This window comes from Elephantulus edwardii, unplaced genomic scaffold (genome assembly GCF_000299155.1).
Source record: "Elephantulus edwardii isolate Elephantulus edwardi_28Jun2011 unplaced genomic scaffold, EleEdw1.0 scaffold00212, whole genome shotgun sequence".
NCBI lineage: Eukaryota > Metazoa > Chordata > Mammalia > Macroscelidea > Macroscelididae > Elephantulus > Elephantulus edwardii.
In genome coordinates this window covers 2,671,939-2,689,763 of record NW_006399962.1, presented here as the reverse complement: position 1 = coordinate 2,689,763, position 17,825 = coordinate 2,671,939, and the positions used below count along the sequence as shown (strand labels likewise).

Genomic DNA, 17,825 nt, shown 5'->3' with positions numbered 1-17,825 from the left:
AGCTGTCTCTCTGGGTTCCTCCTCCAGCTAGGATCACCAACTGGGGTTGGCCCTTAGGTCCAAGTGGGGCATTGGGATCCCAGATTCATAGGGAGAGGGCTGCAGGAGAGGCTGGGATCCCAAAGGGCCCCCAGTGGATTCCCTTTGACCCTCCTGGAGCAGGTTGGTGAGGTCCTGTTCAGTGGGAGGCAGCAGGGGAGGGAATATGTTTCCATCATCCCTGCAAGGAGGAAAAGGAGATGCTGTGGAATAGGCATGGTAGCCATCCTTTCATCCCACCCAGCTGGACACTCACCAGGCGTCCGGAGGGAACCTTGTCACAGGCAGGCTCATGCAGTTCTCTTCCATAGTCACATCTGTGCTGATCATGGCCTCAGAGGTGGGCACAGCATGCTCCTGGGGCTGGCATGGCAGCAGGCCCCTGCCAGGACCATGACATGAGATAGATGAACATGAGGGTGGGATGCTGGGCAAGACTGGGAAGCAGTGGCTTGTGAGGGGCTTGTCACTCACTGGGGTTGGTTGAAGGGGAGGCTCATCTGGGTCAGGGTGGAGGGCATCGACATGTGAACTCTGGAAGAGGAAGGAGGACACAGAAGAAGGAAGGATGGGCAAGGGCACGCTAAGGCCATTGGGTGAGGTAATAAGTTCTGACTCCATATCCTGACTTCACTGCTTACATGGTCTTGAGCAAGCCAGATTTATACAATTTGAACTCTGGTTTCTCATCTGTAAAATGGGAGATGGAGTGGGAAGAGTTGGACTGGCTAGTGTTCTAAGCCTCTCATGGCCCAGCCCCATTTTACCTATTTGGAGGGGAAATGTTTTGTCTTGACTAAAGGTAACCTAAGAGCCCTGCTGACTTAACAGTTGAACCATCAGCTGTAGCTCTGTGGGAGAAAGAACCTAGCGACCGGCTCCCATAAAGATTACAGTCTAGAAAGAACTGTGGGGTAATTCCACTCTTAGCACATGGAGTACTAAGAGTGGAAATCAACAGGATGGCATATAACAACATACGTTAATAAGCACATCAGCATTATTTAACCTCAACTATCACCAAGTCAGTTCTGACTCATAGTGACCTGCCTTTGGGATTCCAAGGCTGCAAATCTCCTGAGGTGACCTTGGTGGATTTGAACAGCAGGAGATGGGGCTTTTAGACTACCAGTGCAACTTGCTACAGGCTACACCACCAGAGCAGATGTTACTTTACTCTCACTCACTGCCATCAAGTTGGACCAGACTCCCAGCTGACCCTCCAGTGGTTTTCAGGAGCCTGTAAGTTGCACAGAAGAAGGCCATCTTTCTCCTGCAGAGCCATCCACACCACCAGAGACAAGCACTATCTTTGGGTTGGCAGTGTAACGCCCTATGGAATATGCCCCCTGGGCTCCCTTAGGTGTTAACTTAAGGAACAAAAATATCTCGGCCACTTCAGGGTCAAAAGAGATGAATAATTAAAAACCAAGACAACAGAAAAGTGACATTGGCTTTCAAGGGTTGTTGTTGTTATGTGCCGTTGGGTCATGCAACTCATAGCGACCCTATGTACAAATAGCCCTGAAACCTCCTCTAGTCTGTGCCAATCTTATTGTCTCTGACACACCTGCCCTCATTACCCAGTCACTGAATCAACACATCTCATCCAGGGTCTTCTCTTGGAATGTCCCTCCACCCTTCCAAGTATGATGTCCCTCTCCAACGACTGGTTCCCCCTTGCAACATGCCCAAGATATGTCAGTTGAAGCCTTGGAATACTTGCCTCCAAGGAGCAGCCTGGTTTCACCCTCTCCAGGATAAACCTTTTGTTCTCCTGGCAGTCAATTCAATACTCTTCTCCAGCACCACAGCTCAAAGGCATCAATTATCTGTCTATCCTTCCTAGTCATTGTCCAGCTTTCCGACAAATAGTAAGTAATTGTGAAGACTGGCCTTTGTCAGGTGCACCTTAGTCTCCAGACTGATGTTGCTCTTTAGTACTCTGGGGAGGTCCCTGACAGCAGTCTTTCCCAATGCAATTTGTCTTTTCTACAACTACTTACATAGTTCTTGCTAGGAGTCAAATACTATGTTCACTTTTATGCATCTTATTAGTTAACTGTTGCAATATCCCTATAGGTAACTATCCCTCATTTTACAGATGAGATCTCAGAATTTAAGTAATTTGCTCAAAGTTCATAAATAGAGCTGGACTTCAAACCCAGTCTATTTTAGCCACTTAACCTCAATAGAGTGAGCAGAAGTGACAGAGTGTGGCTACTTCTTTCTCTCCCTAGGCCTCTGCTAACAAATGCAAATGCCACCCTCTGCAGGTGGGTTTCCCAACCCTGACTTACTCATGGAAGGTTGACACCACATCCACCTGTTCTGGGGAGAGGGCTTGATATGGGATGGGGTGAGAGTGCGAAGAGTATACTGGGGGCCTGGGGAAAAAAGACAGATCCTCTGATCCCAGTCCTCTTTCTGGGATCTCCCACTCCTGTCCTAGAAGGGGAACAAAGCAAGACAAATTCCCTGCTCCAACCCCGAATACCACATCTCCCAGCTTCCCCTGCTGACGACCCTGCTGCACAGACCAGTCCCCCCTCTCACTTCTCAAGCTCCTTACACAATTTCTGATCCATGCTGCATGCTCATGGAAGAATCAGGAGCCATTCTAAGATCGTAAGTGGGCGTCATAGCAAGCATTTGGGGCTCCAGGGTAGGAAGCGGTTGATCCCTGGAAAATGGGAGGGATGCATTTTATGCTTGACCAAGAGTTGATGTCATCACCCCTTCTGCAGCTAAGCATCAGCCCCCAAGCCCCACTCATCACTCACATCATCACCTCTCACCTTTCCACAGTCATCTTGATGGTCGCTGGGACGTAACCCCTGCCGTCCTTGCCCATTTGTTCAGCTGTGATGGGGAGGAAAGGAAAGCCATGGAGTGCTTGGAGTTAGGGAGGAAGGGAGATGAGATGGAGAAGGTAGGTATAGTGGAGGGGCAGCCAGGAGAAGTGAGACTAAGAAAATATGGAGGGAAGTTGGGGATGACATGACAGGCTTTGAGAGAAAGGGCAGCTGGGAGCAAGGAAGAGGCAGGGGACAGGAGGAAGGCAGAATGGTCAGCTCAGGCTCACGCTTGTAGTGACTCCGGAAGGCTTCATCTTTGGGCTTCTTGGGGTAGAGATTTTTGAGCTGAGCAAGGTCCCGGATTCGGTCCCCTAGTGAACGGATAGACAAGTCCTTGGCTGAAAATGGCTGGATGTTCTCTATCTGTGAAGAGCCTACAACAGAAAGGAGACTTTTTAGGTCCTTCTGTCTGGATGTTCTCCCCTTGCCCTGGGCTCCTCCACAGGACTCGTTCTCAGTTAACCATGGCCAAGAAGAGAGATCCCTGGGATGGGAGTTCTGAGGGAGGAAGACTCAGTAGTCTCCATTCCCACAGAGCTCATGGTGAGAAGACAGAAGGTCACAGAGTGAAGAAGAGAAGTTAGGCCTGAGGGGGAATTTCCTGAAGTCAGGGTTGTCCCCCCAGAAGAAACCCCAGCAGACACAAGCACAGAGGCAGAGGACTTGGTGGGGACAACCTTACCATCCTGGCCCCGGATGACATGGGCAATGGTAATGCCCCCAATCTCTGAGTCACTGAAGCGAAGGAGGAAGGTCCCATCAGGCTCACTGGCAAGAAGGTTAGTAACGTACTGTTTGCTGATGAAGCCAATGATCAGCCTGGTAAGATGAAGAAAAGTGTGGGGGTAAGGACACGAGAGTAGAGAGGGAACTAGAAGTACAGCTCTCTGAACCACCCGGGAGTGGGACTCACTCACCTGTCTGACCAGTAGCTCCGGAGACAGCGTTTGGTGAGGTCTAGGACACCATCGAACCACTGCCAAAAGGTGAATCCCCGACCCAGCAGGATCTCCTGTTGAGGGTAAGGAGGGAATGTGTATGCATGGGAATGCTGAGCACCAGGGGTTGGGGGAAAGGGTAGTCTTGGGCTGTGAGTACACATGAGATAGAGTCACCTGGGGACAGGGAGCTGACCCCCATTAATGATACTGGCAAACACTCAAGCTTATTATATGTGAGGAACTCGTCTAAGCCTTTCCTGAAGCTTCATCTGACATACTTGGGATGTTGCAAGGAGGGACCACTCCTTGGAGAGGCACATTATGCTTGGGATGGTGGAGGGACAGTGCAATAAAGGAAATCCATCTCAATGAGATGGATTGATTCCGTGACTGGGGTAGGGGTTCCAGAGACAATAAGGTTGGCACAGGATAGAGCACAGTTCAGGGCTGTTGTACATAGAGTCACTGATTCACAAGTGACCCAATGACACATAACAACATCAATGATGTGATTTTTTTACCAGCCTTTAGAAGTGGCCTACTGGTAAGAAGCTGTTCTGCAATTCCAAAGGCACACAGTTCGAATACACCAGCTGGCCTGTGGGAGGATGAGCAATCTCTTCCTGTGTGATTTACCGTCTCTGAAAACCCACTGGAGTGTTGGCTATGAGTCGGTTCCAGCTCGATGGTACACAACAGCAACATAGAGATAGGTACTACAGCTACCCAATCTTATACAAGAGTATCTTACTATTGAGAGGACAAATAACTTGCCCAGGTCTGCAGAGCTTGTGAGAGGCAGGGCTGGGATTTGATCATAGCGAAGCCCCACCCACCTCCCATGACCACTCTGCTACTTCCCTAAGCCTGGCTGAGGAGTCCAGAGGAAGATGGCTTGCTGGATGTGAGTGCTGTATTTCCTTTAGTGACACATCTCCTAGTCATGTGGCTTTTCTTTATTCCCCTCCCCCCAGAGCAGTACATGCCACCAAGACACATGGCACTCCATTTCCCTCATCCTTATACTCCAGCCAGTCCTGTGCCACCCTATTTTGGAGTCAGTCAAATACTGTATTTAAGAGCAAGAGAGAGAAATATGAGGTTTCATCCTAATCATGCTGCTGTGATACCACAGACAAATATTTAACCCCTTGGAGTATCAGGTGCCTCATTTGTAAAATGGGGATAATAAGAATACCTGTCTCAAAGGAGCATTGGAAATATTCAGTGAGGTAATACACACAAAATGTTAAGAGCAATGCCTGGTATATTGATGAACATATTAAAGAATAATTCCTGGCATACCCCAATGAGATAATATACCCAGAGTGTTCAGAACAATGGCTGGCATATAGCATGCTGTTTACACATGGTAGCTATAATTACTGCATAGGTCCCTACGGAATTTCACCCTGGATTGAACTATTTTCCCAATGGATCAAAGTCACTTTGAATCAGAGCTCTGCATACAAACAATCTGGGAGAGGCATGCAAGTCAGTGATGCAGAGGGAGGACAGAGGGCCTCTTCAAATCCCAAGAATGCCAGAGAGCACACACTCTGGGCTGGGCCCTAGACTGGAGGGGTCTTCCAGCCTGGGCCCAACCAAGGTCTTCCTGCTGGGCATGATAGAATCTGAAGATCCAGGGGTCATCCCTGGGCAGAGAGGGAAGAGGCCTGAGTGCTCTAGGATAAAGATCTGGGGGACAGGAAGTTCAAAGGGCTAAAGAATGACCTTATTGAACTGTGACCAGGACACAGAACGGTGCTGGAAGGCCTCTATGCTGAGGCTGTGGTCATTGAAGATCTTCTGGGCCAAGAAGAGGAAGTGCTCTGGGAGCAGTCCTCTATTGGTCCCCACCTCGGCCATAAACTTGAGGTTCAGAGTCTCACACATCTTTTCCCAGGGCACCCGCTCAGCCACCACAAATGGCACTCGCTCCTGTGGTAAAGGAGAAGAGAGGACGTGCTTGCTATCAGCCCTCATTTTCACACGGGTCCTCAGCCCTTCGACCTCCCTCGGGCCCTGCCCCTCCCAGCATCACCCCCCTACCCATTCACAAAGACTGATTTCTCAGGATGAGTTTTGTGATGCTACAAATAAATGACATGGTCATTTTAAAAACTGGGATGGGAAATGTCAGGGATACGAAAGCAGGAACATGAGAAGGAGTCAGGGTGACATCTGTTATCACACGCTGACCACTCCTCCAGCAGCACAGATAGTTTTCCAGGCTGTGCCCCCATTTTAAAATGCACTCTGATTCCCCCACTTTGGGTCTTTCCTTACCATCTCAGAGAAAGCATTGTCCCACAGGATGGTGGCTTTGGCATTGTTGTCTTGGTTGCCATGGACGATGACCACCAGGGGCAGAGACAGGGCCTGAAGGGGATGAAGAGGGAGTTTTCACAAGTGTAAGAGGCTTCCTTAGGCAGCTGGCTCTGAGTGTGTAGAGCAGTGACTGGACATGCAACATCATTAAAAGCTTATTGTATGCTGTTACATGCTGTCAGTCAACGAGTGCCGTACTGTGGAGAAACAGATCTGAGTCAATACTATGGAGCCAGACTTCCAGGTTTCAAATACTAGCTCAAACACTTAGAAGCTGTGTCACCTTGGGCAAATGACTTAATCTTTCTGTGTCTCAAAGCCCTTATCTAGAAAAAAAGGCTTGTAATAGTACCTAACTCATATTGTTATGACAAAATCTAAAGAGGGTGGTGTTGGTGGGTGCTGTCCTATCAGTTTCAACAGAGCCTCAGGGTTACTAGACTGTAATCTTCATGAGAGCAGATTGTCAGGTGTTTCTCCCACAGAGCAGCGGAGTGGCTTTAGACTGACAACCTTTTAGCTGAGCACTTACCTATTGCACCATCAAGGTGTTACTATTACTTAGAACAGTACTTTAATCTAGAAAATGGGAGCTCTGGTGGCCTAGGGGTAAGAAGCCGCATTGCAATCCCAAAGGCATGCAGTTTGAGTCCACCAGCTGCTCCATGGGATAAAGATAGACAGTCTCCTCCTGTGTAATTAGCTGCCTCTGAAAACCTGCTAAAGAGTCAGTTATGAGTCAGTTCCAACTCAACGGGATACAAGAAGTCTATAAAAAAGTGCTTACTGAGTGTAAGTTGTTATACACTATTATTCCCAGGTCTGTCACTCCTTGCTTACTCTGGCTCAAAAGAAACAAATAACAACAGTAGCAAAGTCTCCCTCCCACCCCCCCAGTTTATTGTACTGTGTAGATTCTGACTCCTCATGGCCCCCTGTGTGACTGAACGAAATTGTCCCATAGGATAATCTTGGCTGTTGTAATCTTAAAGGAAGCTGACCTCCAGGGCTTTGCTTCTCGTCCCAGGGTTGGAGAATCCCAGGCATATGAGGCCATAGGAAGCCAGGAGGATTAAGGGCCATCGTGTATGTCATGGAGGGGGACCTGAGGTCCCAGGGTGGGGCAAGGCAGGGATCTTGGTTCACCTGGAGCTGGATGGGAAGTTTGTTGGGTCCCAGTGTGAAGCTGGTGGAAAAAAGCACAGCACACTTCTCCTCCGTGACTGACTCTGTGCCCTTCCGCTCACATCGCTTAATTTTCTTCAGAAGCTATCAGGTGGAGTGGGAGGAGGCAGAGATGAGGACACAGAGAGGAGGGTCTCTGAAGACTCTGGCACACTCTGCCCACCCCCACCACACCGTGAAGGCCCTCACCAGGTTCTTGAACACAGCAGAGCAGCAGTTCCCAGGAATGCTGTTCTCCAGCGGCACCACATTGTTGATGATCTCCCCGCTGCTTTCTCTGCTCCAGGAGACCGGAGGTTGAGGGAGTGCGTCCCAGGTGGGCCAGGTATGACCACACAATGGCAGTCCCAGAGTGAATGGAATGGACCACTGGCTCCCAACCACCCCTTTACCTGGGATTCTTAAGAAAGAAGCCCCCATCTTGCCCAGACCATGATGTCCCCATCTGATTAACCAAGCCCTGGGTGGTTCCCTCTCTTTCCTCTGCTGCCTTGACCAGCAGTATCCCCACTTCCCGTGGTTGTCTCTCTTTATCACCCCTTCTTCATGGCGCCCACCCATCAAGATCCTCTGGCCTCCCTTACCCCACAGGCCTTCTCCAGCCTCACACCCTGACTTACACTCCAGTGTTGGGCCCTTGGGGCACACTCAGCTCCCTTGCCTGCTTCTCAGTCACCATGTCAGCCCTGACCAGCGGGGGCTTGGCTGGGGCTCCCAAGAACCGCAGGCCCAGAAGAAACCAGACCCCAGCCTGGAACTTGGTCTGAGTCTTTAGAACCTGAGGGGGTTGCTTCTCCACCAGAAAAGAGCTGAGAGGAGTGAGGAGAACACAGGAGAGTTAAGACCTGGCCACCCTCCTGGAATCCCCCCGCCCCCAGCTCTAGGTCTTTCCTTCAGTGGTGTTTGCTCTAGTCCAGTTTAGGAGCTTGGAGGGGACATGGAGGGGCATACTTGGTGACGAGGGTTCGAAGGACTTTATCCAGCCGGCTCATCAGTGATGCCTGGGTCTTGGGTTCAAGCTCCACACCAGCGGCTGCCACCTCCTGCTGCAGCTGGGAATAAATGTCCACCAGGTTCTCACACCTGGGGCCAGGACAGGGGTTAGGGGGCATGCCATTGAGGCTGTCTGCTCCAACCCAGACCCTCTTCTTCAAAACCCAGGAAAAAAACCCAGATAGTATTTGTGGAAGGGTGTGGTGGACAATGAGTGGCTGTGAGGGTCCTGGCTGAAGAGACTCTGGGCCTTGCTTTGGCTCTGGGCTCATGCTCAGTGCCCAGATCCTTTGTGGAAACCTGGCTGCCTCTCTTTACTAAGGCATCTGCCAGCCCACATGGTGCAGGTGTACAATTGGGAAAGTGTTCTCACCCAATACAGGAACCCTGGTGTTACGGTGAGTAAGCACTCAACTGATAACTGAAAAGTCAGAGGTGTGAACCCATCTAACCACAATGTGGTACAAAGTCCTAGCAATCTGCTTCTGTAAAGACTATAGCCATGAATACCCTTTTGGACAGTTACATGGAGACACTCTGAGTCAGAATCTGTGCTAACACAAACAACATCCCATCCAATAGACCAAACAGGAAATGGCTCCTACTCCTCTGAGCACCAGGCTTGTAGAGCAAAGAATGATTCAGATTAGTCCCTATTTGGGCCCCCTGATTGGACACATTTGTGTAGGACAGAACTCATTGCTGTCAAGTCAGAACCAACTCATAGCTGACCCTCCAGCTCGTTCTCAGAGAAGGCTGTAAATTGAATGGGAGGAGACTGTACATCTTTCTCCCACAGAGCAGCTGAGGGACTGGAACCACCTGCCTTTGGTTAGAGAGCACAACTCCCTGCCAACTAGGCCACCAGAACCCGGACAATTCAATTCTATTCATTGCCATCAAGTCAGAACTAACAGCTAGCTAAACCTCCAGTGGGTTTTCAGAGGCTATAAATTGCACAAGAAGAGATGGACCGCCTTTCTCCCTCAGAGCAGCTGGTGGAATCGAGTTGGCTTTGAATTAGTAGCAAGACTCCTTACCAGTAAGCCACCAGAGGCCCTGGTATAGGACGAGACTTGTGAAATGATGTGTCCCTTCCTGCTGTCACTGACTTCTGTGTCTTCCCCCCTCTCAGCCCCCCATGGCCATTCTGCATAGCTTTTTCTCAGGCTTGTGAGTCCAGCCCCCCCTCCCACCTCCAATCAGGGACAGCTGGTGCCTACCACCAGTCAGCCCCCCCCTTTGCCTCAGTCCTGCACTAACCTCTCTTGGAGCGGAGCCAGACTCTCCTCAAAGGGTGCACCATTCCCCGCCAACTGCTGCTGCCGTTTCCAAATCTGGATCCTCTTCAACACCAGGGCCTGGGCTGCCTCCAGTTCTGCCACAGACTCCTGCAGCAGTCTTGCCAGGGCCTGCGGACAGGGAGGGACCTGAACCAAGTCACCAAGAGCCTCCTCACCCAGCTCTTGGGAGGTGAAGGCTTTCTCAACCTGCGCCTCTCAGGTCTAATTTTCCTCCCTCTCGCTGCACTCTGAGCTCAGGCTGCACATCTCAGTCCATTACTTACCTCTCTTTGTACAGTCCCATTGGCAGGAGTTTCTATCAAGTTCTGCAGAGACACTGAGGGTAGGAACAGAAATTAGGGGTGAAAATAGAATGGATGAGGATCCACCAATGCTGAGGTCCAAGGTGGGATTACTCCCCAAGTGCTCCCCAAAATTCTCCTGGGGCTCCAGACCCAGCTCCCACCTTGGCCAGCCTCAGCCCCCTGCTTCAGGTCTTCTCGGAGAATTTGGGTCTCCCCCACTCGATGCTGCAGCTTCTGCAGAACTGTGTTAAACTTGAGTTCTTCCTGTTTCCAGTGGAAAGACATTGGCAGGTGGTGGAACTGCACAAGAGAGACAGATACCAAGAGGTAAGACACTCTGCCCATCCCTCCACACCTCGCTTCTACTCCCCGAAGAGATATCTCCACCAAGCGCTGCAGAAAAAAGAGACAGACCATTCCCCTTGTCTGGCTCCTCTGCCCCCTTAGGCACCTCTTCCTGACCCTGGAATCCTCTGTGGATCAGCTCTCTCTCTTGGCAGAATCTGCTCCTTATCCCTTTCTCCACTCTCCCCAGATCCTACTACCTTCAATCCCCCATTTGAAACTTCCATAGATTTGGCCTGGAACTCACTCGGACCCCAAAAACCTTCTTTGGTCATCTTGGGCCTAGAACACTGAGACTTTCCTGAGATTCAGATTCTTTTCTGGGTTTGTCAGGGTTCAAGCTGAAGCCTCTAGGGGTTGAATTGAGGTGAAGAGTAGGTATCGCAATACCTGTTCCATAACAGCTTTTTTCTCCCCATGAAGTATTTGTCTGAAAGTGGCCACCAACTTCAGTGGATCCCTCTGGTATATATTCTGTAGAGGTGAGGGCAGTGGGTAGGACTTAGCATTTACTGTTGTCCTCCTTCATATCCCTTACCTCCCATACATACACACACAATGAAAACAGCCGTAACTGTAGGCTCCAGAAGTTTTCATGCATTTGCATGCTTTCAAAATCTAATTTGCATGCCAGCTAATAGGAACACACATTTTCTTCCAGTGGTCAATTCTCACCCTAGCTCCAATCCAGGCCCCACCCTAACCCAGCCCTATCCCCTCCCCTCTAGTCCCCACCTCTAGGGTGTTGATATGTTGCAAGACGTTGGTCCCCTCCCCCTGCTCTCCCGCTGTGGTCTGAAGCCGCTGGACCGTGGCTGAGAGTAGGGCGCTGGCCATGTTGCAGCAGAAAGCATCTGAGCCGATCAGGAACTCCCTGCAAGAAGATGAGGGTGAGGCAGCCTTGGGCCTGGGTTCTCTGGACCCCACAGCAAACAGCTCCTATTACTTCCTCATTCTCCATCAGATCTCTGCAGCCCCCATCCTTGCCTCTTGTTGTCCCATTCTTCAGCTCTTCTGGGAAGTGCCCTACCTCCTACCCTGATCTCTCTCCTCTTTGTCTTGGCCTCCTGAAGGGGCCAGGGACTCCATGTGTCAACTTGTGTAGTCTGCCTTCTAAATCTTCACACCACAGTTGAAGTCCCAAATCCTGAGTCATATGATTGGTCAGACAGAGTCCAGTGAGAGGAAGGTGGGGAGGACCTGGGGGACTCACCAGGGTTGGTTTTCCAGCCAGTCACCCAGGAGGTGCCGCAGGTGTTGGGGAAAGTCCATGTAGATTCGCTGCAGTTTTTCTGGGGGCATCTTGGAGACCAGACCCCACAAAGACATGATCTGGGGTTTGGAGGGTGCCTTGAGGAGAGAAATTAAATCACTCTGAGAAGTGTCTAAGAAACGTGGCCTGTTTTCTGAGGCAGCTATTGGCCTACTGCAGACAGCCTTACCCAGTCCATCTACCCCATCACTGGATCCTGTCAAACCAGATACTCTTTGACCTGAGACAGGATAGCACCTTCAATGGTGGTCACAAGGACAGTGGTGGTGGGCAGTGCTGAACTCTTCTCAGAGGAGTGGGGAGAAAAGGGGAATAAGCAGTGGAGAAGGAATTGTTGCAGAGAAAGCACAGGACTTGGGCTCCAGCTCTAGGACTGGCTCTGTGACCAAGGAACCTCCTATCTGTGGGTCTCAGTCTCCTCATAAATAAAAAAAATACGAGAGTTAGATAAATGTAGAGCTCTCCAATTTTTTTGAAAGAAACTTTTAATCTGTGGCATCTCAATTACACAAAAATTATAAAACTGGAGTTGTCCTGGTGAGAATATGTGTGAAGGCCTGAAACTCTACTGCATCAGTATCTCTCTTCCCATCTTCTGATCCCAAAAACGTCCTTAGGGGGGGAAAAAAAACCAAAAAAAACCCCTAAAAATTTCTGGGCTCTAAAAAATTTGGAAATCATCAAACTAGATGTTTATTATGAATTTTATTAGAGTGAAAATACTATAGTTGACTAGTTGTTAAATTGTCCCTCCACTCATGAGGACCCCATGCACAACTGACCTACACGCTGCCCTAGCCAAGCTCCATCTGTAGAATTATGTGATCCACAGGATTTGACTAGTTAATTTTCAGAAGCAGATCCCCTAGGCTTTCCCCCCTAATCTGCCTTATTCTGGAAGCTCCACTAAAACCGTACAGCACCATAGCAATATGCATAGTGGGAATCGAACCCAAGTCTTAGGTTAGTTGTTAGAGTATGACTGCAAATCAATTCCAATGTATAGCCCACTAAGTTGTTGCAGAAGGGTCAGAACCAACACACAGATGACCCTCAGGATGTAAATCACACAGGAGACGGTTCCTGGTGGGTTTAAGCTGCCAGAGATGCATGGTCTTTGAGTTAGAGGAGCAACTCCCTATGGATGGGTCCCATAGTGGTTGTCAGGTTGTAAATCTTTATGGAACCAGTTTTCCAGTTCTTTCCTCTTGCAGAGCTGCTGGGTGAGTATAAACCGCCAACCTTCTGTTTAGCCATCACACCACCAGGGCACATTTGGATATTTGGCATAGACAATGAGCATCGAACATCCCATCAGCACTTCCAGGATGATACTAAAAACCAAAACCAAACCCATTGCCACTGAGTTGGTTTTGATTCACAGCAACACTGGAGGACAGAGTGGAACTACCTATAGAGTTTCCAAGGCTGTAAATCTTCACAGAAGCAGACTGTCTTCTCTTTCTCTCTAGGTATACTGAACCACCAATCTTCTGGTTAGCAGCTTTATCCTTTATATTAATTCTTTAGAGAGTCATGACAATTTTTAAAAAATCTAATTATCCCTTTGTGTAGACAAAAAAAGCTGAGTCCCGAGGAAGTTCTCTAATTTGACTATCACTCCTCAGTTAGTGAGGTCCAATAGCAGAATTTTAATCCAAGTCTAGCTAATTCCTAGGCTTTAGCCACCAAAATAAAGAGATGTGAGGAGGGAAAGTAAGGAAGAGGGAGCTCTGGTGGCCTAGTTGTAAGAAGCTACACTGCAGTCCCAAAGGCATGGAGTTCTAATCCACTAACTGCTCCATGGAGAAAGGATGGGCAATCTCCTCCCATGCAATTTGTTATTGTTGTGTACTGTCAAGTCATAACCAACCCATAGCTGACCTGCCAGTGGGTTTTCAGAGACAGTAAATTGTATGGGAGGCAATTATCTATGCTTCTCCATTGGAGCAGCTGGTGGATTCAAACTGTGTACTTTGGGATTGCAGCACAGCTTCATACTATTACTAGGCCACCATAGCTCCCTCCTGTGCAGGTCACTGCCTCTGAAAATCCACTGGAGAATCAGCTATGGTACCATACAACAACAGGAAGGAAGAAGAGTGAGAGAGATTGGAGGGAAAAGTGAAATAAATTAGCCTGAAGTTTAAAGCCCTAAAGAGGGTGAAAGGAAGTGAAACGGAGTTAGAAGCTCAAGGAGAAAGAAGGAAAAGGGAGCAAGCAAAGGTGATATGAGGGTTGCAGGAGTATTTTAGTTCATGTTTGTCACGCTGTGTCTCTGCCCCAGAGATAAGGTGAATATGAGGATGGAAACTCCTGGAGTATCCCCCAACTCAGTAATCCCACATGCTTCTATTCCACTGAAATCACCCTTCTCTCTCCCCCAGGACTCCCAAAGGGATGGAGACTCTGCTCCAAGTCTGTCCTGGCCCTTCCTCCAGTCCCTACCCTCTCCACTCCTCACTGAGAGTAGGGTCTGAGTTGGGGGTCCTGTGGAACTAGATGGTCTGTTTCAGATTCAGGTGGGCGGTGGCGAATCCATTCCTCTCTTCTGCTTCCCCCTTCTCTCCCACTGCTGAGATTCCAGACCTCTGACCTCCCATCCCTATCCTACTGGGCATCAGGGTGAGCTCTAAGCTAAAGGCAGCCCCCTTTTCCTTCTTCTAGTTGAGGGAACAGCCTCCTGGCATGACCCTGACTTCCTATCTCCTCTACTCCATTCCCATGCCATCTGGGAACCACTTTCTCGCACTATCATTGGGAACACACCCCCCACTGCATAACGGGCAGGGTCCTTTGGTTTAGACTGGACAGGGCACTTTCTGCTTGGAACACCTTTGAAGAGAGGCAGGGGGAGGAGCTACGGCGCGAGGGGGCGTGGCCAGAGTTCCCTCCCAAACCGGGAAGGGAAGCCCCACGTCCAGGATCCTCATGGGTTTGTTTCAAGACTTAAAGCAGATCACTCAACCCCTACATTCTCAAGTTCTGTGGCCTTGTGACCACAGGATCAAGGGTCAAAAGCGCTTCTAGAGTTGCTCAATATGTGTGTGTGTGGCGGCGAGCGATGGGGGAGGAAAGGCGGAGCCACTTCAGCACGAGGAGGGTTAACCGGGCTCGGCTCCGGGAAATCTCAGCGTCTACAGCAGCCAAGCGTGGATCAGTTTTGAGGGGGAAATTCCCCCTCTGGGGCACCATGAGGTTTACATTTGAGATTCGCTCACCCCTAGACAGGCCACACCCTTGAACAGGAACCATTATAAGGGTCAGGACTTGGACCCCACTACACTCTGGCCAATGTCGAATTACCCAGTTAGCGAGGTGAGCACGGATTTACTTGTGTTTACCTAATAAACTGTAATGAGCAATTTCATCTTTTTTCACCCCATCAAAGATTCTCTCGCCCAGCCCCACAGCACCTTCCTTCTGAATCAATTATGTCTTTATAAATTTACAATCTGTAATAAAGACGCCGTAAACAAAGCATAAGCTTACTTGTGCCTGCTTATGATTGGTGAAAAAACTGGTAAAATCGTTCGCTACCGATTAGTCCACAGCTAAACTGTGCATACCTTGCCTAATGGCTATCTCCCCTATCTCCCCTGCCTCTAGCATCAACCTTCTAGGGAAAGACAGAAGAAGCCCCCATCAGAGACACCTTCCCTGGTGATGTTTATTTACATCCCTCTGGAGGTACCAAGAGTGGGATGTGGAGAAAGTGGCTCTTGGGTAGGAGTGGGGGTGCTCGGGCCTGTACCCACCCCAATTCCTTTTGGGAGTTCAAAACTTGCCCCAAACCAGTCCCACCAGCTACCAATTTCTTGGGGACCATCCACCCCACCCAAAGACGACCCCCCAATCTCTTCACATTCAAAATCAGAGATCTCCCCCAACCCTCCCCTCCTGGGAGGTAGCCCCTCACCTTGGCAACCCCTCTGCTGTCTTCACCCTCAGCGGGCACTGCCAGGCCCCATGGGTCTGTAGCTCTGTCCAGCAAGTTGAGAGTCGGCGCTGACAGCAACCCCCTACCACTATCACCAAAAAGAAACACACATACACACACAACACAACACACACACAAAATCCCCTCTAGTCCTTGCTCGTCAGTGTAAGCGGAGCTGCCCCAGCCCGCTGTTTCCGGCTTCTCCGTCTACCCAGGTCCCTCCCTGGAGCTCTGACGACACAGAGAAGAGAAAGTGGGCTGGAGGAGGAAGAGGAAGAAAGTGGGGTGAGCATGTGTATCCCCAGTGCTGAATGGGGGAGCGGAGGGTGGGGGCACCAAGGTTGTGACTCAGGGGGCCTGGGATCTGGAGAAAAAGGCGCCCCAAATTAACTTTGTGTCTACCCACCCCGCACCAGCCCCCCCATTGGGAAATCATTTTTGTTTCAAGGAAGTCACTTCATATCAAGCATAAACGTACAACCCCAAACTGCCTCACTCCTGCACTTAAGACTTTCGTGGGGGCTGAAATTGTAGGCGAACGAGGAACGGGGCTCCACGGGGCCACCGGGGAGAGCCAATCCCTTCTGGGCTCTGAGCTCCCTCCAGTGGAGGACCTTGAAAAGCAGCCAGGGCGCCTGACGCCTTCCATAACTCAAAGGTCTCCCTCCCTTCAAGCAGGGAACGCCTTGAGGTCGTGTGACCACTCATGGGAGAGGGTGGAGGAGGGCGCCTCACAGCTCTGAATTCGGGAATACTCGAGAAGGAAACCTTTGGGCGTAAAAGGGTCCCGCTGCCCCATGCTCACTTACAAGGTATCACACTCCTCAGACCCTGGTGGGAGCTAGCACCCGCCAGAGCTCCTGCCCAAAGCTTCCCAGAGGGAAGGTTTGAATACAAATCGCGCTGTCTTGGCGAAGTTCCTGTCTGTTTCTGGGGTAAACACAGAGACACACCCAGAAACAAACAAACGTATGTACAACTTCCTGGGCCATGATTAAGTGCACACACACGTGCAGACAGGCTCACAGACATGTCATTACCCAGAGCCACAGGGAATCTCACACACACACACACACACACACACACACACACACACACACGTATTCAAATACACAAGACTTGCTCAACAAAGCTCTGAGTCATCAGCATAATTAATGGTTTCTGTGGGAAGAGACGGGGGAAAGCAAGGCACCCAAGGACACTTTCAAGCCGCCAAATAAGAGAAGCAGGGTAAACAGGTCGGGATCTGGGGAGCTCGTCGCGAGGAGTGGGACAAAGTTTCCAGTGCCCTCTCCTCGCCTTTAAACAGGGCTGGGCTGAGGGGTCAAAATTAGGTTTTTGCTGCCCCCTCGTGGCTGAACTGAGCCCCAGCATCCCAGCTCCTCCACTTCCCGTTTTTGGTGAATGCGCATGTTTGAGCAGAGTTACGCGCACGTTTGGGAGCAGCTAGGCGGCAGTCGTTGTGTATCATCGACTGGGAAACGACCCTCTGACAAATTTTCAGAGACATTTAATCGCACGGGAGAGAGGAGATTGCCCATCCTTCGCCCGCACTGGAGATGGTGGATTTGAACTGCTTGCCTTCAGCTTCTTGCCACTAGGCCACCAGAGTTCCCTCTTGATGCTGAGCTTCAATCTTTGTTCAAGAAAATAGTCGTTCACCTTCTACAGCAAATGCCTCAGGTTTTCCTCAATTTCAGCAAGCAATGTTGTGTCATCTGTATAGCTCAGCTTGTTGATGAGTCTTCCTCCAATCCTGATTCCACATTCATCCTCAAAGTCCTCAAAGTCCAGCCTCCCAAATGATCTGTTCCACATATAGATTGAAAAAGTGTGGAGGATGCATCCCTGGTATACACATTTTCTGATTTTGAACCGTGCAGTGTTTCCATTCTCTGATCTGATAACTGCCTCCTGGTCCAAATATAGGTTTCATATGAGCATGATCAAGTGTTCTGGGATTCTCATCTTCTCAAGGTTAGCCATAGTTTGTTGTGATCCACACAGTCAAAAATGCCTTTGCATAATCAACGAAACACAGATAGACATTTCTCTGGTACTCTGCTTTCAGCCAAGATCCATCTAACATTGGCTGTATAATGTCCCTAGTTCCATGGCCTCTTCTAAACCCAGCCTGCATATCTGGCAGTTCTCTGTTGAACTGTAGCAGTTGTTTTTGGATAATCTTTAGCAGCAGGGTCTTGCTTGAATGTGATAATAATGATAGTGTTTGATAATTTCCACAGTCTGTCAGATAACTTTTTTTTTTTAAAAATGGAAATAAATATGGATCTCTTCCAGTCAGTTGGCCAGATAGTTTTTCCTCCAGATT

General features: G+C 49.7%; 1 protein-coding gene across 1 annotated transcript; it reads right to left on the bottom strand.

Annotated features, from left to right (window-relative positions):
• Positions 1-33: 33 nt before the first annotated feature.
• On the bottom strand, positions 34-11,609 carry STAT6 (signal transducer and activator of transcription 6, interleukin-4 induced). The gene is made up of 21 exons (XM_006897602.1): positions 11,494-11,609; positions 11,016-11,154; positions 10,671-10,754; positions 10,097-10,235; positions 9,915-9,967; positions 9,611-9,759; positions 8,306-8,437; positions 7,975-8,163; positions 7,544-7,631; positions 7,316-7,438; positions 6,128-6,220; positions 5,573-5,779; positions 3,815-3,909; positions 3,580-3,716; positions 3,125-3,271; positions 2,838-2,901; positions 2,612-2,722; positions 2,340-2,426; positions 514-573; positions 296-421; positions 34-220 (listed from the first exon to the last, which is right to left on the bottom strand). Exons 1-21 carry the CDS (start codon positions 11,607-11,609, stop codon positions 34-36), a joined length of 2,526 nt encoding a protein of 841 aa, XP_006897664.1.
• Positions 11,610-17,825: the final 6,216 nt, after the last annotated feature.

Coding starts and splice junctions, on each gene's coding strand:
- STAT6 (XM_006897602.1), bottom strand. CDS start 11,609: ATGTCTTTGTGGGGTCTGGTCTCCAAGATGCCCCCAGAAAAACTGCAG. Junction 9,760..9,914: donor ATGGGACTGTACAAAGAGAG/GTAAGTAATGGA, acceptor CCCTGTCCGCAG/GCCCTGGCAAGACTGCTGCA. Junction 7,439..7,543: donor CTGCTGTGTTCAAGAACCTG/GTGAGGGCCTTC, acceptor TCCACCTGATAG/CTTCTGAAGAAAATTAAGCG.